The sequence below is a fragment of the Podarcis filfolensis genome (assembly GCF_964270895.1).
Source record: "Podarcis filfolensis genome assembly, chromosome: 4".
Lineage (NCBI taxonomy): Eukaryota > Metazoa > Chordata > Lepidosauria > Squamata > Lacertidae > Podarcis > Podarcis filfolensis.
The window spans coordinates 7,474,564-7,500,839 of NC_139607.1; the positions used below are offsets into that span (position 1 = coordinate 7,474,564).

Sequence of the window (26,276 nt, forward strand, 5' to 3'; positions counted from 1 at the left end):
TGGTGCCCCTTCCTAGCGGCCATTCATGTGTCAGTACAGACAATACTGAGCTAGATGAATCTACAGTCTGACCATAGGCAGTTTCCTATGATCCTAGAAAGAGCATTTGATAACAGGAGCAATACAAGCTACCTTTCCCCCCTTTTACTGAAGTAAATGCAAACTGAAACTTTGTGGGTGTGGGTGTGGGTGTGTAAAACTATGTGGCTATAAAGGTAAAGGTAAAGGACCCCTGACAGTTACGTCCAGTCGCAGCCGACTCTGGGGTTGCAGCACTCATCTCGCTTTACTGGCCGAGGGAGCCGGCATTTGTCCGCAGACAGTTTTTCCAGGTCATGTGGCTAGCATGACTAAGCCGCTTCTGGCGAAACCAGAGCAGCACACGGAAGCACCGTTTACCTTCCCGCTTTCACTTTGATGTGCTTTTGAACTGCTAGGTTGGCAGGAGCTGGGACACAGCAACGGGAGCTCACCCCGTCGTGGGGAGTCAAACCACTGACCTTCTGATTGGCAACTCCAAGAGGCTCAGTGGTTTAGACCACAGCGGCACCCGCGTCCCACGGCTATACTGATATGTATATCAGGTCTTGTGGAGAGCTTTCACCACTGTCAGGAATCCTGGTGCCACAGCCTCATTTATCTATATACAAGTACTAGCGTCTGTGTATTTTAAATACCTTCACCACCACACATTCTCCCAGAAAGCTTCACACAACCTCCTAGTCACGTGGTTAGGCTTGAACACGAGATGAACTTCACCACCAGACACAGGATAAAGTTAATATGTGTTCCAGATAGATAGGCTGATCGATCGATCAATCGATCCACACACACACACACACAAATATACTGATACTACACATACTGGCGACTTATGATACGATAGATACGATACGATATCTTTATTGTCATTGCCCCATACAGAACAATGAAATTCAAAATCTACATAAAACATTCAAAACCCCCTAAAAACTCTGAAACCCCATTTTAAAATACAATATACTATAGAGGTGCCAGATGAGAGTTTTGCACCTTATGAGTATGTACTCAAGGGCTACTGCTGCTGACTCTTGCCTCTAAATGGCATTCCCCCTCAAGTCAATTATCCAAATGCACCACCCACTAATTACTTTCACACCTCTTCTTCTGAAGCAACTCCTCAGCTGTCCACATTCCAACCGTCTTTCTCCTATAGTTAACTCCCAATGGAGTTTTAATTGTTCAACTAACTGCAGTTTGCCTGATTTGAGCCCTGCCTAGTAAACCTTCAAACAATCTCTCTCTCCTACCAAAAATGTCACCTAGCAACCACTGTTAAAAGGCTTGTCATGTTGTAACAAAACAGGGCCTCATGGCTATGAGAGGTTCCATAACGTATCTTCCTTTTAAACAAAAACGTAACCAAACCCACACATATATAGCATTTCTCCACAGTACTCTTGGGGTCCTTTGGAACCACCAACCCCACCCCCACCCCGCCCTTCCTGTGTCAGAATTTCTAGTAGCGAGAATCCACTGCAGCAAGAATGGAAAATTCTTATTATAAGATATAGATGCAAAGGGATCTAACTGGGATGCCAATATACAATGGTGCCGGTTTCTATCTGTACCCATGCAGCCACCCACAAAGGGTTATTATTACACTTTTCTATTAACTTGGCTGAAAGAACAGGTATATTAAATTGGGATGAGATAAGCCTACTTTGAAATCACCAAATCAGAACACACAGGTTTATCTAACCAAGGAGTTAAACAATAAAGAAAGAACATGAAATTTCAATCAAGGAAATAAGTCTGTTACATATAATCATTTGAATGAGCAGATAATGGATAAATCAAACGATCTAGTTCTTAATGCTATAGTTTTGCAATCTATAATATTTTCTATAAAGCATACTGCATAAGAAGGTATGAAGAAACAATACAAAAACATAAGAAAAGATCTGAATGCTAGCGAAATCTATGTACCCTTTGCTCTCCTGTGATAAGGTACGTTGAACTGCCTTACCATGGTATAGCTGTGAGCCACTTTCATCAGCTCTGTGCATCCTTGAGCATCTGCAAATGCCCGGATTCCCAAACAGTTAGATGGGTGTAAAAGCTTCATGAGAAAATGACAGCACACTTCAACTACTTGAGGAAGCTGAAGGAGACACGCAGCTGCCAGGAGGTTTTCAATGGTATCTTCCTTAAGTTCCAAGCAACCTGTACAAGAGATTAAGACACACATGCAAATTTTGCTACTCTTATGTGTGCATCACTTAAACAAATAGAGCCAATTGCAATTGTGATTAACAAAGAAGCAAGAGGGGGGAAATACTTAACCATTATGAAAACAGATGAAAAATAGAAAAACTTTACACAATTACTGAGTCGTCAGCATGCTTGTGTTGGGAAAGTTTTAGAAGAAAATTTAATACTGCCCCCTTCTTCTCTGCTCTCCTCAATTAAGTCTCCTTTATTAGGCATCAGTTCTCCAAAAGAGTAGCATTGCACAGCTGGTTCACTGCAGTATAGAAGAATCTGGCATACAATATTACCCAGTAGTGATATTGCATTGCACTATAAAACAAATCATACATTTGAAGTATTGAGTAATCTATCCCTGTGAGATTGGTATCCTAATTTTTCTTTCACTGGGTGGAGGACTGACACCATAATAGCTTTGTTTTAATCAGATTTATAAAGCTGATACTAGATGGATTCAAAAGCATGTACTGTAATTGCTAAATCAACTTACAGCCTTTAACCACAAGAGCTTGTGCGTCCAGTGAGACAGCCTTGAGTCTATATGTGGACTCAGTGCAAATCCAAGCGGTAACAATAATAAATTAGGTACAAACATTATACTAATGTAGGTTCTTACCAGAACCAGTGTGCTGTAGTGGTTAGAGTGTCAGACTAGGACCTGGGTTCTAGTTCCCACTCAACCAGGAAGCTCAGTCTCTCAGCCTAACCTCCATCTTACGGTTGCTGTGAAGATAAAGTAGAAGGGGGGCTACCTTGAGGTCTTTGGAGGAAAAGTGGGACAGAGAAATAATAAAAAAATGTTTTTTTTAAGTGATTGCAGATTCAGATGAATGCAGCATGTCGCCTGGGGGAGCAAGTTATGAATGGGTCAACACATTTTTGAAGGGGATTGAGATGGCTGTGGATTGAGAAGGCTGAAACGGGTTCTAATCTTCTACACATTTTCAAAGTAACTATGTCATCAACAGGATACTGGAAATCAAAGCCAAACTGATAGCAGATTCTTAATTCTTATTCCGTTTGACAGTCACTTTATCTTGCCCAGGACAAGTCAAAGTGGCTTACAAGACTGACAACCACACCACCACTACCACAAAGAGATACATTAAAACAAAATGGCAAAAGAAATACATTGAAAACATCCCACCTATTTCTGAAAAAACACAGTTAAAGGCCATAAAGGAAAGTTTTTGCCTGGCTCCTAAAAATATGTAATGATGGCATCAGGAGAGTCTCCCTGAGGAGAGAATTCCACAAACAGGGAGCCACCGCAGAAAAGGCCCATTCTCGTGGAACCACCCTTCGGACTTCACATGGGGGAGGCACACAAGGAAGGGCCTCAGTTGAGGATTGCAGGCTGTTCAAACAGGCCATTTAAAAGGCACACATTCTGTTGCTTTGAATGGGAGAAACAGCTAAACACCTGTGGTATGTAAGGTGTTTTCCATCTAAGCAGATGGACCTTCCAAGGTGTCAGAATTGCCAAATTTATGACAGATTGGGTAAAAGATTCATATTTTAGAGGCAATGGAAAAAGCCACCCATGCAATGATCTCCCCATTGCTTTCAATGGGAGACCCAGATCCTCTTCTCCTGCCTGAAATGTCTGTGTTTTGCATACAATCAGCATGATTTTGCCCCTCCAAAGGATCAGATCTGCCAAACTGTAGATGGAACAAAATATTTCTCATTTTTAAATAATTCCTAATGTACATTAATGATCTGTCTCTACCTTCCTCTCCCCGCTCTTCCTTTCTCTGGCCTATATAAAGTCTGTTCCAGAGTGTTACATTTCTTCATCTCAACTGTAACAAATGGGGAAATGAATCCAAGAAATATATTTTTTTTGTTTCATTCCTAATTTCAATTCCCATTCATTTTAATTATGAAAATCAATGAAGTAAATTGGCTCATTTTGTTTAGTTTTTCATTAATTTAAAAAACATGAAGTGAATGGATTCATGCTGTTGATTTTTTATTCATTTTAAAAACAAATGCATACTCTCTATAGTGGGGTAGTAGAGCTGGGGCGGAGAAATCACATATAGCAATCCATGCTTTCCTTTGGTTTCAGATAGTAAATTGGTAGAGTCTAAAAAGTCCGGGATACAAATTTTCATGGCCCTCTAGCAGCTATGGTGGCTCATTTACCAGAAGTAATGTTAACTCTGGAAGTATGTACAGTGGTACCTCGGGTTAAGAATTTACATCTGGAGGTCCGTTCTTAACATGAAACTGTTCTTAACCTGAGGTACCACTTTAGCTAATGGGGCCTTCTGCTGTCGCCGCCATGCAATTTCTGTTCTCATCCTGAAGCAAAATTCTTAACCCAAGGTACTATTTCTGGGTTAGTGGAGTCTATAACCTGAAGCGTCTGTAACCTGAGGTACCACTGTACTCGATTCTAACCAAACTAAGCCTCTTGGTGTGTATTTTGCTCTAGAGGGATTAGTTTGGTCAGAATCAAGTACACACTTCCAGAGTTAACACTAAATACATTACTTATGGTAAATGGTTGTGCATTGGTTGCCAGATGTGAAATATATTGACATTATTTTCAGCTCTCCTACCCCACTCCTAGAATAAAGAGCTCATGCATACTTCCTTTTGCGACATGCTTTCCAGGCACAGGTCCATGCTTTAAAGCACCATGTCCAAGCAGATTTTTCTTGTTCCAGTGCCTTTCCTGGGAAAACCTGTATTTTACCACAAAATCTGAGCAAATATCAATCCATGGAACACCTGATTGCATTTTGCTCAAATTCAGTGGTAACAAAAACAAAGCCCTGCTTGAACATGCAACTTTAAAGCCTGGAGGTGTGCCTAGAAATACAGCACAAAAGGAAGTCTGGGTGAGCCCAAAGTCTAAGTCAGCCAAGTGGCATGTTCCACTGGTGTGGACATGACATAGTCAGAAACAATTTTAGCCAGATAAGAGCCAATATGTGTGTTATAGATATATATATAATAATGTTTGGTGTGTGTGTGTGTGTGTGTGTGTGTGTGTGTGTGTGTGATGTTTGTTTTTGTAACAGTGAGGCTTTAAAGCTGGGTATAATAGAGTGGGGGGGGGATACACGTCAGGCAAGGTGGCAATGTGTACTGGGCATGTTAAGAAAGTAAACCTATTGAGTACTCACAGATGTTAATAATTTTCTCATTTTTTTGCAATTGCATAGAAACCATTTAATTTTAATCTGATCACTACAGCATAAATTAGGCTAATCACAAGTGTGATGCTCAGCTTCCCACAGCTATAGTTCAGCTGTTCACCCCCGTATTTAAAAGAACAACAAACGTGGTTTGTTGAGGAAATTTACAGTTCTATCCTAAATTAGTCTTCATTCAATGACTCATATAAGGCTTACAGAAGCAAATGCCAGATAGAGCAGGGATAAGAACTATTGTAGTTGACGCATCAAATGACTTACCACACAAGTAACTAGCCTCACAAGAGGTCATTGTAATGATTGGTGGGGCTGCTGTGACTTTTCTAATCAATGAAGAGGAACTGGAATCTTCCATTAATCTCCTCCTCTGACCTTACACTGCTTGTGTGAATGGGTCTTCACCTTGCAGCGGTAAGCCAGGGCAAGGGGACATCACCTCACAGTGAACACAACAATTTCAACATGGGCTGTAAGCTGCAGTTGAACCAGGGCTTTGTGTTACCCCGCACCCCTTATTTATGAAATGGATGATAGGAGTGAGACATCTATTACCAATATAGTGGCGGCAGTGAACAGTTCCAGAGATTTGTAAGTGCCTATTGTTTCCCCACGTCCACTGGGTAGAATAGTAAATGACAATGAGGCATGAGAAAGAGTGACTTGTGTACAGTAATGAACTTCTTTACAGCACCTGCAGATACAGAGAGAGAATGAATGAATGGATGGATAAATGTATGAACGCACAGCAGGGTAAAATAATGCAAATACATCATTAAAAGGGTCTAAAACAATGTTTATAATCTGGAAAAAATGAGACAGATGTGAAATGGGAATACCTGTGGCTTGCGCTACCATTGAGTACCTCACTTAAACTTCTTGGCAGCAGTTGGGAGCTCTGATAGGTAATTACAGATTCCTCTCAGACAAAATCTTGAAAAGGTTGCCTGCAAGTATCCTTCACATGTAATTGGTAATCTTGCCTTCAGTTTTATCAGACTACGGTATATTTGTATTAAAGGAATCAAAGAGATTGCAGAAAAAAAATTATTGTACTGGAAATACTTAGGAAAAAGATATACTAAAATACTACTTTTATTACCTCCTCCTCTTTGTGTGTCTTTCACCATTCACTGAAGACCTGACCAGGCAATATATCTACATAAATCTAAGTCTGTGTGGGGAGCAAAGGGGATTGCACTTGCTAGTTCCAGCCTTAGTATTCATTTTGCAGAGTCCCTGTGAACAGGCTCTGCTGGCACATTCTGTACCCTTAAAAACATGCAAATCCTATCACCTTGGTTCTATACATAAGTTTGGATTGATGCACTATTGGGGAGTGGGGAGCGGAAGAATAACGTGCAAGCCTTTGCTCAGGCTCATGAAGGCTCATCCACATAGTGCTAAACCATGGTTTAGTGGTTTGTTGAGGACACATGTTTCTGCACATCTGCATGCTAATAGTCTATGTTCAGGCGCTAAGTCCTTCTGGAATATTAATGCTTGAAGAAATAAAGTTCAAATGGTGCATTGGGAAATCTTTCCAATGTAATTCTGGCCCTATTCCAGCCATGGATAGCCTGATGTCAGGCTGGTGGAGCCTGGTCCTACTAGCATGGCATCCAAAATACAAAGAAGCAAGCATGCATAATATTCAGATTGTTTAGCCTTTGCCAAGGGAGAAACAGAAACAAGTCATAGATCTAAAAAAATTAAAGTTTTTAACTAAAAGAATACTGAAACAGAAATTAACTAGGAAATTACAAGGATTTCCTAGGAGAAAGAGAGATGGCGAGGGAGAGATGGGGGAAGGAGAGATTGTGGGGTGAGCTGGTGGCACAAATGCACAGTACGGCTTTAGCCTGAACAAGATGAAGGTGGGAGAGTGGGATTGTTGCAGGAATGAGAAAAAAGGCAAGAACATTGGGTTAGAGAGGAGAGGAGAATGATTACATTGAGGACCTCTTTGAAGACAACAAAAAGGATGATTATCTCGGGTTGTGAGACAGATGCCAGTCATCATCTCAGTTTCCTGGGTAGCACTCAGGGGAATAACAGACTAGAGGGGCGAAGGAGCAGCACAACTTAGCAACACAGAAAGGCAGGGTTAGTGTGCCCAAGCACTTATAGACTTGGGATTTAAAGAACCTATAAACCAGATATGGGAAACCTTTGGCACTTCAGATATTGATGAATATCCATGGCCACTGGCCACGCTTCCTGGAGTTGATTGGAATTGTACTTCAACAACATCTGAAGGGACAAAGGTTCCCCACGCCCTGGGGTGGCCCTGGGAGATTGTTTCCAGGTGGTACAAAACAAGTATGTTTGTCCTCGGCTTGATTAACAAGGGAGGAGGGGAGTGGTTGTAAGTGACTGAGGTTTTCTTAGAGTGGCTATAGGACACTATATTGTGAGAATGCCTTTCCTCTTACAAGGATTCTGGACAGCCAATAGGTGTTACAGTGAAGAATCATTATATTATGGAGAGAAGAAGACTGATATTTATAACCTCAGGAAGTACCACACTATCTTAATAATACAGGGGTGAGGAACCTCAGGCCCAGGGACTTTCTCCATACATTGTGGTGGCCTATGTTCAATTTGGTCAGTAATAATCTGTGCAAGACTGCTTTAAATTAATGTCCTATTGCTTTGTATGCAACCAAAGATACATTTTTTTATCAATACAAAGCAAATGATGGGCCCCTTAAAGTATTACAGAGTCTTGGCCTTTTAGAAACAATAAACGTTTACAACAAAATCATAAAAAGGAAGTTCAGCAAACTGCATGTATCTCTGCATTACAGTTCCATTACTAACAAGTTTACAACCAGTGCTTGGGTGGCAGGATATTTTTGACACAATCCCATTATGAATACTAATATTATTTGTGTCACCTTGATAAGCACTAAACAACTTCTGAAATTGTACAAAGGACAATATATAATAATATATACAAGGTGTTCAAACTGTTTTAACCCTAAGGACAGATGCATTCAGAATCTGACCTCTTCCTGTATCTGCCATCTAAAACATTTGAAGGTACCAGATTTAACTAAAACTTTGTAAAAACCATTCTCTCAATTTCTGCAAACCCTTAAAATAGCTAGGTGGAACAAAAGGAGTGCAATGGAAATTCTTATACAATGGTGCTATTTTAGAAACTATTGCAAATGTAGTTGCTTTATTCATCTGTATGAGTGCGTCAAAGAGTCTGCTTCAAAAGCTTCCTGGGAAGCTCCATTCCCAAACTCTTTTTATATCATACAGATAAGGCTAGTTTCACCACTAGGATGAAACGACCCTCTTCCAAGAGTTATTGTTTATCTCCTCCAAGTGTTCTCTAAGAGATCACCAGGGCTGGCTAATGATAACCCATGTTACATGTGGGCCAGTTCTGAGATGTCAGAACTTAAAGGTATATAACTGGACAATATTTTTCTCTGCTGTATATGGAGTCCAATCCAGAGACTCTGGTGCTTAACAACTTGCTGATGGTCTGCCCAGAGCAAAGAGTTTATTGGCGCTATCAATTCTTACAGCACTGGCCACGTCTTGAAGGGAAAGCAGATGCTTGGATTCAGATAATCTGTCACTGAACATGTGTCCCCCAACACCTGGACCTCTCCTTTGAAGAGAAAATTCAGATGGGTGGTACACAAATGAAAACCTATTTGAACAGTCAGATAGATGTTGCAATATTGGGTGAAGATTTATTCTCCTCTGCATATTAAAACGTACATATATTTTAAACTAGCCACTCTTGGTTAGCTAAGTAATTGGCATTCTGGGGGAAAATAAGCATAAATTGCTGCAATATGTTATTTATACATTTGCATAATACATACCATGTGAATTAAAGTGGCAATCCTAATGAAACAGTAATTTCATTTATGTTGTAATGAAAACTCTGTATTGAGTTATCATAGTAAAACTACATAGAGTAATCCCATTATAATAAGGGAATGTTTTAACAAATATCTTAATATTCAATTAAAACACTTAATGGAAGTGGGAAATTTAGTTAACATAAACATTACAATGTATATGTGTGTGTGTATGTGCACACACACACACACACACACACACTGTTTCTTCCTCAGACTAAACCTGTTTTGCTTTAAAGATATTCATTACATACTGAAGTTTTAATTTATTTTGCTGAGGGTGCTGCTTGGTCAGAGATACATTAAAATTTCATTGTCAATAAATGCATGCAATTTGGCAGTTTAATTTTCTACTCATCTTCCTAATACCCTCCTTCTCTAAGGGTAGTATGCTTTATTTAAGCTAAAAGCTTATCAGTTCTGTGCAGAGCTTGACATTCTGCTTGTAACCACGTACGTTTGTGAAAGCCTCATGTATTTTTTATACTTCAGTGAACAGGGTGTATTTCCTGTATTATCTCAGGATACTAATAAGGGTCTAACTGCACATTACACACCAACATATGTAGCAGTTCACCAGCATTAAAAACCAATGATTCTATCCCAGTTCTGGAAGATGCAATTTAGAGTAGACGTGGGGCAGGCTAACCCCTTCCCTGCTCCAAACTATAGCATCAACCACACATACACATCACAGCACATTTGATCAAGCATTCTGAAACCATACACTGCATACATCTTTGGAGAAGGTCCATGCTCACGTGCACAAAGCAAACCTGCATTAAGACCAACAACTCTTAGACCTCAAAAGGGTGACTGGCTCAGGTTGTTAAGGGTCAAGGGCATAATTCCCTCCCACAACCACACACAACAATTGCTGATAACCAAAGGCCCTCCCACATCTTAATTACAACTATTAATTCCTCTCCAGTGCACAGGCAACTCCAACAAAGAGCATGGGACACATAAATACCACAAAGACATGGCATTCAACTTTCGCTCATCTTTCTGCAATTCTTTGCACTTACTATGGTTCAGATGTGTCTTTGCGGTTAAAGAAGTTTCCATTTAAGAAAATATAATTTAGTGCATATTATTCCGTACCTGTATATGCAAATTGAACAAGATCCCAGAGTGCACTTGGGTCAATGCCTTCCATTTTGATCTCCTCTTGCTTGGCTTCACAAACATCACTTGTAAACATGGCAGCAAAGTAATCAGAAACAGAACTGAGAACAAGTCTGGGAAAAGAAAAGAAGTTCACAAGTATTAATTAATCCATTACATTTCACATTAACTGTTAAACAGTCCTGTTCTCAATGTGCTCAGCTAGAAGCAACCTGCTGTATGCAAATATGCAGTCAACAAGGTAATGATGGACCCATATTGAGGATGATGGAAGTCCCAATATATGGAAGAATTTTATTTGATATGTAAAAATTTCTTTGTATGTGAGGTGATGTGTTTTTTGTTTGTTTGTTTTTTGTTCTTCTGTGCGGGAGGGATTTAATACATAAAATCAATAAAGATTTTTAAAAATTAAAAATAGAAGCAACCTTCTGTGAAATTCAAGGGTGGAGAACTAGTAGCCCTCCAGATGTTGTCGAACTCTAACTCTCATAAGCCCCAGCTATTCTCCACCCGTGCTTTAAGAACATGAAATGTTTTTTAAAAAAAGTCATGAAAATCAAGCACACTAGTTTGACTCAAAGGGCAATCCTATGCATGGTTATCTAGGATTAGAACCACTGTATGCATGGATAGGATCTCACTTTAAGAAAGGTTAATATTTCATGAGAATCAATCAATTTAAAAGTAACATTTAAAAACTACACATCACCACACACCAAAATTAGTAACACATTGGTTATTTTGATTTAAGGTCAATCAATGTCAAACAGCTATCAGAGAATAAGCATTAGCAGGTCAAGAATGTTTATACCACACAAACAATAATAGTGTTCCATTTGTCCTGTGATGGAAGGAATAGGTAGAGGGTTCCCTGCCTGGACTCAACCTTAGCTCCTGAATGGTATCATTCTTTCTATGATTCAATGCTGGGAGAAGAAGAGTTATGCTGTTGAATGTGAGAATGGGACCTGGAATGGTCCCTGGAAGGTTTGAAACTTCTAGAATAATAATGCTTGCTGTATCTCAGAGGTGAAGAAGGTGCCTGCAAAGGTATGTAGGTCTGTCTCTCTATACTGACTACAAGAAAAAGAGTAGCATCTCCCATTGTATCTAGGAGACAACTGCCCCATTCTGTGATAGTCTATGCACTAAGAATATCCTTTGGGGTGGGTCCTTGCTAAGTGGTGGTCAGATATCTTCAACCCAGTCTACAAAATCGAGTTGGCTATATTTGCCCTCAGTCACCAGAAAGGGTGGCAGAAGAGAATGTCAAGCATCTTCATGACCCCCAAAGCTGGGCTAAGAAATACAGCCCTCCCCTGATGTGGGCATTACCTTGCATTTCTGTAGCGGGAGAAGGGTCTTGGCCATATACATAGACATGGCAGTGACTCCAGACCCATTCAACAAAGACTGGAGCAGGATGAGACCAAAGTGAGGCTACTTTCTCACGCCAAACTTCAGCCCAGGTATGCTGGGAGGCACCCAATTGATGGCAGCCTGAGCATCCAGACAGGGGGCCTCAAGCTGGCTTTCATGGAGCAGGAAAAGATCCATTTTTCCTGAAGCAAGTTGCCAAAACAAAGGTCTGGGTTTCTCTTAAACATATATTTCATATGTACGTAAAAATATTTTACTCAGATTTTTTTTGTGTGAGCAGCAATTTAAAAAAAAACCCACACTGGTGAACAGTAGTTCTACCATAATACTACCACAGCTAGTAATACTACCACAGCTAGTATTTAACCATGTGAAACAAGAAGTGAAAGTTGCCTCATAATTAATCTTAATTCTGAGAAATGACATCCTATTAAATCATCCAATATTCAAAAGGAAAATAAGGATGCTTTTGGACTCACTGAATTCACAATGAACTGTTGCTTTCTGCACCTCAGAGGGCTGCAGGTGGTGCTAAATCTTGGCACTGAGGAATGTTGACCTATTCAGCAGAAAGGTCAGTTGTCTCCTGGATGTCATTTTCTTCTTTTCAATTCCTGCTATGCTACAGGAATAAACTAATGAACCTTGTTTCCTCCATGGAGTGTTGCATGCTATATGCAGCCCAAAGATAATCCATCATTTCACAAAATACTTTGATCCAACTTTTCGAAGCCAGCATTTAATTAAGCCTACTACTTCCGCGTGCACTATCCAGGGCGTTGCAGAGATCTGAGCAATTGGAAAATTTACCACAATTCCTTGTTTCCCAAGGAAAAGTTAACATTTCAAGTGACCTAAGTTTCCCTCCACCCTGACCCCACCTGGTTTCTAGTTCAACAGTGGATTTTATTGCGGGAGGAGTTGCAAATGTAGATATGAAGCTTCCGCCCACTGCTTTCAATTACCCGCATTTGCATTTATCACCTTTATCAGAAAACATGGATCATCTAATGTTATGCATGAGAAATTAGGCATTCTACCATAATCTACCAATAGGGATGATGTAGTTCCACTGATGTGGGCAAGCAGCTCATATACCCCCTACATCCAGCTCTAGGAGCTTAATCTCTATAGGTGTTAAAAGTAAAGGTAAAGGGACCCCTGACCCTTAGGTCCAGTCGTGACCAACTCTGGGGTTGCGGCACTCATCTCGCTCTATAGGCCGAGGGAGCCGGCGTTTGTCTGCAGACAGCTTCCGGGTCATGTGGCCAGCATGACTAAGCCGCTTCTGGCGCATCAGAGCAGCGCACGGAAACGCCGTTTACCTTCCCGCCGGAGCAGTACCTATTTATCTACTTGCACTTTAACGTGCTTTCGAACTGCTAGGTTGGCAGGAGCAGGGACCGAGCAACGGGAGCTCACCCCGTCGTGGGGATTCGAACCGCTGACCTTCTGATCAGCAAGTCCTAGGCTCTGTGGTTTAACCCACAGCGCCACCCGCGTGGCTAAATGCTCATACTTTTCCTGGAGCTGGTCAAAAGAAAAAGATAAAAGCAGTGAACTATTGCCCTTGCACAGGGGCGGGGATGAGGGTGCTGCAAGTGGGCCTGCGATACTTCAAATGCAAAGCCTTGCTTTTTTCTCATCCGCACAGGCCCATGGTAGTTGCAGAAGTGCTTAAAGAAACATTGTTGCAATAAATGTCACACGATAAACATCTGCCTTGTGTTCTGTTCCTCATATTTACAAGTTATTTCACAGCCTGAAAATTCAATATGAAGAGGGTGTGTAAGGGGTGTGTAATATATAGTGCACTATATGTGCCAGTAATTCTTGATGGAACAGCGTGAGCTGTTGACTGCAGATTAGAAGTCAGAAATAATATACAAGCATGCATGCACCTTTAAGTATGAGGCAAAAATGTGATGCAGTTTTTATTTCATGGGCAAGCTTATATTTATTAAAGCAATTTTCTCCGCTTCAAAAAGATTTGATTGCTGTTGAACTGAAATAGTCAGAAAATCAGATTCAGTGTACAGACACACAGTGATGCAAATATGTCTACTAACCCTTTAGATAAAAATGGTAAACAGAAATCTCATTTCCCCTGCCCCTGTAAAATCTGCAACTCCTCCCACTGTCCAGCAAGTACTTTATCACAGTTTCCAAATTTGGCAAGTATGTAAGATGTACCCACTCTGAACTGTCTAAAGTAAATCAGAGCAGCAACATAAAAAAGGTTTCTTTTTATTATACCTTTGCCTTATGTTCTTTCAGATGAACAGAATTGAGCATTTGAAATATAATGGCTTTCAGTAACTTCATGGGACTTTGGCTGAAATGCAGGCCAGGACTCACCTAAACACCGAGCCAGCAAAAACAAACAAAAAAAACTGGCAAAAGGAGTTTCACTTGCACAATGAGACTCCCCCTTCTCTGTACTCATCACACTTCCCTTCTGTCCCCCAAAACTGGCTCGGGGTGTGTGTCCAAAGAACCCCTAGAACAGTATGTATGGGGACAAGAGGGGGGATCATTCCATCTGACAAGCTGCAATGTTTTTGCAGACAGAACATTTGTAATATAGCACATGTTGAATTCCACCAATAGTCTTTGAACGTGGGCTACTGCTGAACATCAGAGGTACGCGTCTTGTAAAATCTTTACGAGGAATTAGTTCTGCAACTTTGCCCTTTTCATATATGTCACCACTACTAACCCAAGTTTGGCCAGGTACCAATGTCACATTTCTTTCTTATGAATATACCTCAGGGTAGAAATTAATCCTCAGCACAACTGACATTTGGCTATAGGATGAATTTGTACCCTATGGGCCATTATATGCAGTCGGGGTAGAAAGCCACCCCAGCTTATTTTTAATACTTATTTTCAAATTGAAATTAGTTTAGTGACAACGTGTCCTTGATGACTCATCACAATAGGTATCTTAAAAGCTGCAATTCACTGCCTTCTGGTTATAATGTTTGCAGGCACTTGAGTACCTGTTCTCAAGAGATTCTGTTCAGAAGCTTTGAACTGGTCAACTTTTTGTGGGGAGGTAGAAGCAAGAGGCTAGCACACCATGAGCAAGACTGCTAGGCAGCCAGGTTGTACAGCAAGATTCTCTGGATTCACTCTGACTTGCTTTCAACATACATGCACAAAAATATTTCAGGCTCTATTTCAGGCTCTTTGTATCCCCCCTTCCCCCAATTTATACATGGTTTCCCACTATTTTCCTTCCTCGGTGAATAAACACCAACAGTTCCCAAGCACAGCTTGTATTCTTTTGTTGTGGTTAGCAAATGCAGAAGGAAAGGTAGATAGTACATGCTTGCGGTAAGTAACTACTACATCTTCTTCGCTCCTTTTCCCCCTTCCCCAGAAGCAAAGGTGTTATGGTGATAAACTATCACCATCTTTTATCCCTCCAAGGCTGTCTCTGTAATCTTTCCTTCCAATGATGCTACCAGATGGTTAAAAGAAGAGGCATCTTTTCCTCTGATTTGGAAACTGGAGAGGTAAAATATGGTACTAAGTGTTGATAGTAGATGATCTAGTTCAGTAGCATTACCCTCATTACCATAAAAACGGTATTAGGAATTAGTTAGTTGCCTAGGCAGCAAGATTGCTATGCAGTTCACATGTACATTTTTAGACCTGATGCTGAAACTCCTGACATGTAAGCGGTAGTGGCAGCGCACTGTGTTTGTAGGGATATACACCTATGATCAAGAGTGAAATATTTCTCGAGATACGAAACAAAGGCTGTAAGGGCATGTCTGCAAAGATTAGGCTAAATCAGAGTTAATTTACCATGTTTTATCACCTACCTATGTGCAGGTATCTTACGGTTCCCAGCAATCAGGATAACATCACATAGTTGTTGTTGCTTCAGGTAGCTTTCCATCTTCCTGAAGGTTTGTTCAGCATGGTGTACAGCTTGATAGAACTCCTCAGAACTACTTGGGTCCATGTCACATGGAGGTGTCAAGGAATGGCTGACTGCTGACAACCTGTAAGCCCAAATAAAAGGCAAAGGTTGTGGGTGGTTAGTCATGATGAAATGCTTCTAGGAACAAGGAGTTAATCAGATTCTCAATGCTGAAAGGAATAGAACTGAAATGTGCCCTTTACACAACTCACACCAGCCCCTGCTGGCATAATACATGGTCATTCTCATAGATATATGAGAAACCATGCATGCAAGAAAACTAGCTTCTGTGCGCATATTTCTGTTTGTATTTGCATATAGAGGTGCTGCTTGCACAGAGCCCCAGCCCAATCCAGGGATGTGCACCTTGAGAAGACTAGAATCTCACTGATCCCACACTGAGAGGCATCAGAAGGCTGGACTCCCCACCCAGCTATATACTCAAAGACACCTGATGGTGCACTCTTCTGTTGTTTCCGAAAAACATGGATGCCAACAGACTCATGCATGTTTTTTATAGGGAGCTTTTAATTCTACAGTCAGTCTTCAAAGTATACAGCCTATATCTTATGTTTATAAACTGTCTTTACATTTCTACAATACTGAACTTTAAGTTTTCTCACTGCATACCAACCTTTAATAATGATCTTAATGTAATACAAATCCATTGTGGATGGTGTGAAAGTGAAGAGTAGGGGTGGCTGGCCCAAACGGCAAAAGGGTCAGTGACCCCCACCCCCAAAAGCTGTTGGGAAAGTGTTCATGCAACAGAAGTCTGACAGCTGGTGACACCTCTCCTGTTCCTTACAGTATCCTGCCTGTATGAGTCAGCTTCTGGGATGGGATGGGCCTCAGACTCATGACGTTCACCCCTGACATTGACCATGACCACTGGAGCTGGAACTCAGTCCCGGTTAACAACATAATTAAAACACACCGTTATTCAAAATAAAGCAGATACTAATTACAGTGCATATTATTTTTCTCCTTAGATAAATGGATCACTGTAGACACTGTAGTATTAACTTTAAGGAACTGGGAACCTCACTGGTGATTTTATAAAAGTGTATTTATTTTCCCTTCCGAACAGTTGTATTCATTGCTAAATAAAATTTGACTTGGAGCTGAATAAACCATATGGCTGAGCTTGCTTGAAAATGAGAAAGTAACAGGTTTTTCTGACAACCAGATGAATTCTGTTTGGAGAGTTCTCCAAGGGAGATGTATTGTACGAAACTGGATTTGTGTCTGAACCGTCTGTCATGTTATATTCTCGGGAATCAGCATGCCTGAACATTATGTCAGTTTTATAATAAGTTAGCAGATGAATAGCTCCATCCAAAAAATATTTCTGCTACTGTTGAGTCCTGTTATTCTGTCTACATTTATTATTATTATTATTATTATTAGTAGTAGTAGTAGTAGTAGTAGTAGTAGTAGTTTTGGGACTGAAATAATTTTAAAACAATTCAGTGAACTTCTGCCATATCTAAAAAAAAAAATAATGAGTTGACAGATTTTAAACAAACAAGTGTGAATTATGTCACCACTTCTCAAACTTCCTTGGGATGCAGTTCTACATGACTACTCCAAAGTAAGCTCCACTGAGATCAGTGAGGCTTGTAAGTGCCTAAAGCAGGGGTCTCCAACCTTATTGGGCCATACGTATATTTGGAAGTTGGAGTAATTGTTGTGGGGTTTATACACACACGGCAGCCTATTATGTTGGCTACAATTGAATGCTCCTTTCAAGCCTAATATATAGATATATATTAATTACAGAAGCAAACTAACAGTGGAAATGGAGATGTTTATTGTACTTGGCATTTTAAAAAGGTTGCCTGAACTGCTTGTTACGACTCAACCTTATGAATGGCAAAGTAACTGAAACAGTTTTTGGGAGGCCTTCTAAACATAGCTGTCAACGTTTCCTCTTTTTTAAGGGAAATTCCCTTATTCCGAATAGGATTCCTTGCAAGAAAAGGGAAAATGGTGACAGCTATGCTTCTAAAGCCAACAGCCCTATTAGTAAACAACTGTGCAATACTTTGGTTTCTAGACTGTCTTATCTGGCTGTAAAGAATGCTTCTGGAAGTGACAGCAACAAACTGTAATACCCTGCATGCTGGGACCCCTGTGAGGGCCCATGACAGCATGAATTAGGACTCCACATGAAGCACCTGCCCTTTTGATAGCGACAAAACTCCCACTGACATATCTTATCATCCTAAGCTCCAGCTATGTTACCCTGGCTTTATCTGTCAATTGTGCATTTATCCACATTTTTTTACACTCAGCGAGTCATGATAATCAAAGCAACCATCACATAACTGTGTTGTTAAGAATATATCTTTTCTGAGATCAAGGTAAATCGAATGACTTTTCCTCCTGCAAGAAGGTTTTTAGCTACATACACAAGAACCTTCCACAGTTACTGACCTGAGAGTTTACTTTTCCTGAATCTTAATTTATTTTAACAAATGTTGACTTAAAAGTTGACTTCAGGTACATTGATGTTTGTATGCTATTCTACAACCCATTAAGCCTTCTGCACAACTTATGGTAATATCGTTTTGCCAAAAGACTAAATACATTTCTTTGTCTGAAATACGTAACCGAACTCTGATGATGTGCACCAGAAAGACATATTTTATTGCGTGCCCAGGCAGACCTCAGATGAAGGGAAATGCTCTGGGGTCAACTGTGCTGCTGGTGTCGGTGCAGGCCCCCTTTTATCCTTTAGGAGTGGGCTGGAGTGAAGACTGCTCATTCCTGGGCCACTACTCTTGCCCCACCCCTCAGACCGCTGCAGATTGGCCAATTTGAAAAGGGGTTTTTGACGGGAACCCAAAACAAACTCCTCGGTGACCAAGGAGTGGGTGGAGCAACGGTCAGTGGAGCAGCATGGCTGCTAGAGGACAGTGGGGCCACACGCTGGGCCACAAACCTCGCCCACCGCCAAACCCAGTGAGCATATTTTGTTGAACATAAATGCCTCTCGATCATCATCAAATTTACCTGTTTTCCAAAAAGCTTGCAACAAACCAGATATGACGATAGCATTTTTAGCAAACTAACTTTCTCCTGGTTAAAACCATTAACACAAAAAATGAAGGCCTAAAAAATTAATAAATAATTAATAAATTAATAAATTGGAAATCAGTGTGTGTGTGTGTGCGCGCGCGCGTGTGCGCGCGCGTGTAACTGACTTGCTCTCAAAGTTTGTAAATGTTGGCTAATAGCATAAAACAGGTATTGTTGCCAGCTAAATCTCATTTGTTCTGTTATTTCACTAGGTGGCCTCATTAAGATCCATTTCAATTGGGGTCTAGGCCATGTTTTGTAATGGGAACTGTATTAGTAACCCATATGATGACCTCTGTCGGGATAGAAAAAGGGAAAATGTGTTGCTATTAATTCTGCTTGATCTCATGGCAGCTTTTTCGATCATGGTATTTTTTCTGGAGCGGCTGTCCAAGCTCCAAGTGGTTGGCACCACACTGCAATGGTTCAATGCGGCTCATAGTAAAATGGCAGGAACAGTCCACCACCTCTCACTGGCCGCACTCTTCTCTACCAGGATGCACAGAAGATGAGGGGAGAGGATGCAGCAAGTTGCTTGCTTGGCCTTTCAAGGGATTTTCCTGATGTGGAGGGAGGAGATGGAGGAGATACTACACATGGCAATAAAGCATGACAATTCATGACAACATATCAGTGGTCCGTTAAAGGATTCAATTTTGGAACTAAAAGGACAGAGTGTGAACAATAAGGAGGAAACAAGATATTATTGTAGAGAATATTAATATCATGAAAATATTACTGCAGAGGAACCTGTGACCTATTCACATGCTGACATCAAATAATGTACATGGTACCTTGCAAAAGGTTCTTCTATTTCTTTACGTTTCAGCTATGGGGAAGTAGCAGAACACTTTATCCCAGTTTCCTAACTCCAGAAATTACATTTTCTGGGTGGGAAAAAAAATAGGGGAGGAGTCTGCAGGGTTTTTCACACATCGGCCAAAAAAGTATATGTAAAGCCATCTCCGGCTCTTTTTTTTTAATAACACACATTTCTTATGAACAGGTAATTAGATCTAATTATATAATCCTCTAGCTAGTATTTTAATCCAGTCTATTATGTTTATGAAGTCTTCTTTATTGATTTTTTTTCTTGTTTTAACTAAAGGGAATAGCAAACAGAAAAGGATGTAAGAGCATTATAAAAACAAATATACGCCAACACCCTAGGGATTTCTTCAAATCTTTTTCTTGTAAATAGATTTGAAAGAAAAAGATGTGCTATTTTGATTTCAAGAGGGAAAGGCAAATCATTTTTCCCCCAATTTTTTTTTTCCAAGACAGAGAACTCTTACCCATGTAAACACTTTATAGCAGGCTGTGTAGCCCAGTGGTGTCTGCTTGAGACTGGTACATGCTCTCCAAGATCTCAAGTAGAGGTCTTTCCTGCTCCCATAACTGGCATGTAACAACAACTGATGAATTTCTTATTTCTAGATAGCATCACACACCTTTCATCCAAGTCTTTCATTTACGATCAAGGACTGACTGCTAAATGCTGAGACAGGCTTTGGCTAGGGATTATAGCTGAGTGGTTAGGGGTTTGCTAGGAAAGGCAACACAGATTATTTCCTTGTGGGGAAGGACAAGATCCTAGAAAGGGTCTAGAAGTGTTTTACTGGCTTAGTAATACAAATCAACATTCTAGTAGAAATCAGTTTAATTAGAAACAAGTTTAAAGTGGAAGTTTTAGGTACATTCTTAATTACCGTATTTCTGATTGAAACTATTAAGTTCTAACCCCCATCTTGTGTGCTTAAATAAAATTCCAGTTTTGCACCCAACATGCCTCATCCGTACTCCAGCAGCCTGTGCAAGCAGCCCAAGGAAGGAGACCAGCAGCAGCGACCATGGAAAGGCCATGGGATATCCGCCACCCACTTTCATCATGGTAGAAGCATCTTTAGGTCTACACATTTGAAAACTTATCCAAAATATAAAAAAAAATTTCCTTCCAGTAGCACCTTAAAGACCAACTAAGTTAGTTTTTGGTATGAGCTTTCGTGTGCATGCGCACTTCTTCAGATATCTGAAGAAGTGTGTATCTGAAGAAGTGTGCATGCACACGAAAGCTCATACCAAGAACTAACTTAGTTGGTCTTTAAGGTGCTACTGGAAGGGGGAAAAAAATTTTGTTTTGACTATGGCAGACCAACATGGCTACCTATCTGTATCCAAAATATATTATGCTTTAATTGCCAGATTCAGGAGCCAGCCCTGCTGCTTAATAAGGGTTTCAAACCATATGAAACCACCACTCGTGTTTTAAAACCCTAATTAAACATACTGTTTCCTTCTCCCTTTCCGCCGCCGCCCAACTGCACTGCTGAGAGCAGGACTGAACTCTCCATCCACCAGTTGGGGACTGTAAGGCTTCCTGTAGAGAATGTGCTGGTGAATCAGGGCAGGACTGAATGCTTTGTTCACCAGCTGGCGGGCAGAGGACTGAATGCTTTGTTCACCAGCTGGCGGGCAGAGGCTGCCTTCCCCTCCTTCTCACCCCCGCCCCCCGCCCCAAACACCAAACGTTTAACAAATAGCTCAAGTTGATCCAGCAATGCCTCAACCCAACCTGGCTAAAGCCCGGATCCTCAGAAACTGCCTCAATTCAGTTCAGGATCCAAGTTTCAGCTAGATGAGGTGCCAAGCCCAAATACGTAACACCTTGGTACATTAACCTTTCCTCCAAGGTTACAAATGAAGCAATCTTTTGCGTGCCTTTGACCCCAAACCTGAAGTCTTTCACTGAAACCAGTTTGTTGTTAACTGAAATATTAACAATTTTAATGCTTTCTTCTGTCTGCATAGGAAATCTTCAAAACATTTGTATTCAGCAGAAAGGGTGAATTAAACTTTTATTCTCAAATTTAAATTTTCATATGGTTTAAGTTTATTAAATTTTAATGTGAATGTGGAGATTCTGAAATGTTCACTTTAATAGAGAGTAGCTATATATCTTCCAGAATAATAATAAAAAGCCCTTTCCCACAAGTCTGACTTACAGGCACCTTCTCATTCTTCCCTTTCAAACTGCTTTTCATAAATGCATGAAAAAGTCAAAACAAACAGAAGTAATCTAGGAGTTCATATTTGTACAAACTTTATCAAAAACCTGACTGCAAAAAATGAAACATGGCCTGTGTTTAAAATCTCCAACAGAAATAGTCTTCATAGGTTGTTAATTTGGGATTGTTTCCGTATATCAATAATCCATGTTCCTACAAGCAGGGAATTCCAGAAAGCTTTAAAGCTCATGCACACTCTGTTTCCTTCACCTTCCAAGACTATCTCATATTTCTTCAATCTTGAGTTGGCTCTGGGAATGTGGATTCACGATTAAATGCCAGTTGTGTATAACCTTCTACTAAGATTTACAGTGCTTTTCACTTCCTAGCATTCCAATTTGGATATGCCACCATTTTCAAAAAGATTGGAGAATGAATAATGAAAGCAACACAGGGAAGCAGGTGCAAAACTTTTGTAACATTCCAAAATTTTAATGTTTGGGTTCCCGGGCATAATGTGAGGGAAAGCACATTGGCAGGCACCACCTCTGCAATCCAGAAGGGAGAGACATCAATAGGCTGTCTTGTCAGGATGGCACAGCTTATTTCAACTTTGCAAGCCTCTCCTAAACCGAGTTTCCCTGTTTGCCCAGTAGCATATGTCTTTTATTGCAGGGGGAGGGAGTCCTAAGCTATTTGTGCCTGGCCCATTACCCGGGATCAAACCACAGAGGTGATGGTATCCTTTGATACCATTTGTGAATTAATGATACTTTTGGAGTGCCTTTGTAATTGGTAGCTGACAATCCCTCATCCTAAACGAAGGTGTAGGAAAATGCCACTTTTGAACAATATGGAGAACGACAGTGAACAAGAACTATACGATGCTCAAGTTTTCAGTTCTCTGCACTTCGCTAAACATCCTAGCAGGTATTCTGCCATTGTCTATGTGCAGTGTATTTCTAACTAATGATGTATTCCTAACTAATGATGTAGATTTGGGAGATCTGTCTGCATGGTGCCCCGAGTCCCTTCCAATTGTTGGGTTCCCACATCTGTGGTGGGTAGGAGGTAAAGCAAACTCACCAATCCAGTCCCTTTGTCTAGGCAATAGTTGTGAATTAGAATAGTTAAACACCACAATTAGTATAACCAATGAAGTTGGTCTGTGTCTTGGGGCAAATGGGTGGGCTTTTCCCCTTCCCACCTGGCTGGAAGAACAATAGCAGAGTAGCCAGTTGTGAGAGAACTGGGCAGAAAAGCAGGCCAGGAATCTGGAGGTAGACACATGCTTGATTTGTGCTGGAATCCAAGGCTGTGACTAAGGGAGAAGCAAGATGTGTTGGGGTGTTAATACTGTGAGCCCCTCCATCATAGGCTCATGTTGTATATATGTGCAAATAAAACAATGTAAATTCTAAAGACACCACAGTTTCTGCTGACCTTTCCAAGGAAACCAAACCCTGGAAACCCTGGAATCTCTCTGCTTAGACAGTGGGAGGCGTGTAACACTATGCATACTGCATACCAAATGACATCACTTTTTAATATTTGCTTAACTGAAAAGAAACCGAAGGCAAACAAAGAAGAGGTTCTTATATTCCCTTGCAACTTTCTTCTCCCCTGATTACAGTTTCATTTTGTAAACAAAACAGGGCCTAAAGAATTCAGTGCTTAATTTCTTTAAAAAATAAACCTAATAATGCAAAAGTCCCAACAAAGGCATAAATTGTTCAGCTCTTAATGGGCTGAATTACTCATCCCTAAATGGCTTGGTTCCTACACATCATATGGTCTGATCCTATGCATGTTTATTGAAGTAAGTCTATTGTGTTCCGTGGGCTTACTCCCAAGTGTACACAGAACTGCAAATTCAGAAGCTGCTGTAGCAGATATTGGAAGCTGAGGTAGCAGAATGGTTAAGGGTATGAGAAATGAGTTCCAGACTCAGATCTCAACTCAGCTATAAATTATCCAGGTGAACTTATGCAAGCCACTGATATGTTGACCTGGATGCTATGTTTAACTTTGTCCTCAATATGATCTATCTCCATGTCACAATTCTTTTTGCTCTGTTGTAATGGCTCACTGTGTGGGCTGTCCTAGCCACATGGATACTTTCCCAGAATGCACCATTGACAAAAGCACTTTTCATATGATCAGGAAGATTGGCATTGCAATTGTGGGGGAAATTGCATCAGGGTAAGGAGAGTTGCCACAGGGACAAGGTTTTTTGTTTTAATTACATGCTTTTTGGGGGGTACAAGCAAATTGTCTGAGCAGTTTACTGCAATATTAAAGCAAAACACCAACATATTCATAGAGTTAAGGGGGGAAGCAATCAGCAGTAGAAAAAAATTACATAAAGACCAGATTAAAATAACAAACTAAACCTAACACAATTTAAAAGTCCTACACTATGAAAATGGCCCACCTGGCACTGAAAAGATAACGCAGTCAGCATCACTCAAGGATCCCTGAGGTGCACGTTCAAAACACACAACACAGCAGACATTATCAGAATCTTCACCTAACTCATTTTAGCCAGAAAAAAGACCGGAAAGAGGTAGCATATAGATCTCACATGGTCTGACAGGGATAGGAAGCTGAAATCACTCCATTGTCATGGTCAGACCAATTTCTGGTGAAGTTTGGATTTGCTATGGCTACTTCTCCCTGTAGTGGTGGGAAACCAGTTTAAAATGCCCATCCATGGAGACTTATGGAACCCACTGGATTTCTGCTTTTCCATTGGATATAACTGTCGATCCTGCTGAGCCTCTGGAGCTGCTGAACGGAGAGATGAAATGGGCTATTTATTGGCATAAACACTCATGAGTGTCCTCTCTGCTATGGAGCTTGTTTTGATCCCTGATATACCAGGGACTTCCAAGTGATGAAACAGGATGGGCAAAGGCTAGAGCACAACTGGTGGAAATATTGCATTGAACCCCACCAAATGCTGATTAGAGTGCATAACTGTGTCTACTATGTGGTGGGGAAGGTGCCAAAGAAGTCCTTTCTGTGTCACTTGAGGCACAGGTAGTATCAGTGGGTGTAGTAAAGATCTTCAGTCCAGAAACCTGTTCATTTTCTTATCTGAACAAAGCCATAATTTGGCTTAGCATGTCAGTGCTTACTATTATTATAGTATCTAGGAGACAGTGTGCGTATTACCTTGAAAACACATCCCTATGGTAATAGCACGTTTATCTACAGCAGCTGTCCAGCAGGACCATCACCATGGCATGGGGAATCTCTTTAGTGTATCATATGTAACAGTCTTAAAAATTCACCTTCTTTGCTCTTCTTCTGACATGTGCGGTCTAGGGCTGAAGTAGAGTCCAATATATTTCTCTGAACTCCCTGATTTATCCCAACTGCATGATTTAGGGCAGATGTGGATTAACATCCATCTTAAAAGGTCTGTTTTTTGTTTTCCTTTTACAAAGCAAAAGCATTTATCAGGATCTGTTTACAAAAGTGAAAACATAGCTAATCTATGTTAAGTGCACAGTCATTCTTACATAAGCTTAGCACTCCTTCCATGAATCCGAGTGACAGCAGGCACTGGTTGTTTCACTGGAAATTGGCCAGCATCAGTAGACTGCAATCTACCTTCTGACCACCCATGATTAAGGCATACAACCGTATTGTTTTAGTTTTATACCATTTAACTGCAACACTCAGAAGATCCTGGTGTTCATCATCCCTAGTCCTTCATTCACAGATCAATTTCCACGATTTCCTGGGAAAAGAGAATGGTTGCTATACCAGTTTAAGTCTGTAACGTAAATATACCGTTGGTGTTCCAATACGCCTGAATGTGAACTTATAGATAAGTAAGCTTAATGTTTTGTTTGGGACAACATTTGTTTCACCAGCACTGTACATGATCCTTCAAATGGAGATGAAGCATTCACAGGCATCCCCCAGCTCCTCTTTACTCCCATAGGAGAGCATAACATCTTGAGGTTTAAAAAAAGGAAAGGAAAAGGAAACTGCAGTATCATAACTTTAAAATGAATCCCATTGAAAAGGTAGAAAAATAATGGCAGTGCTATGGAAGAGGCTTAGTGTAAGACACAATATTGCCATTTTAACCCAGTTATAAGATTTTCAATATACTTGCTCTTTCACATATCAGTCTTCTGTAACTTAATTCCCAATGGCACTAAATCCTATTAAGTATGTATCAACACAAAAAGTGCAGCAAGGTTGAAATATGTTCATAGACAACCATAATAAATTCATTCAAAAATAATTATCTACTTGATAAACAGGTCACCACCCACAGTTTATTTACCCATCTAAGGTTGTCTGGTGTATTAATCCTTGGTAGCTGTCAAAAATAACTGCACTGAGTACAAACACCATGGACACATTGCACTCACTACATTGGCAAAGAAAAAGTGTTTTATATGAGTTGTTCATG

At 40.5% G+C, this 26,276-nt stretch overlaps 1 protein-coding gene across 5 annotated transcripts in view; it reads right to left on the reverse strand.

Annotated features, from left to right (window-relative positions):
- The window catches only part of KLHL1 (kelch like family member 1), a 126,090-nt gene that overhangs the window by 83,823 nt on the left and 15,991 nt on the right, over positions 1–26,276 (reverse strand). For all 5 annotated transcript variants that reach the window (XM_083610665.1, XM_083610664.1, XM_083610663.1 and 2 more), the window contains exons 2-4: positions 15,652–15,834; positions 10,412–10,548; positions 2,009–2,205 (exon numbers count right to left, since the gene is read on the reverse strand). In XM_083610665.1, the coding sequence (XP_083466791.1) occupies positions 2,009–2,205; positions 10,412–10,548; positions 15,652–15,834 (517 nt within the window). The remainder of the gene's footprint in view (positions 1–2,008; positions 2,206–10,411; positions 10,549–15,651; positions 15,835–26,276) is intronic.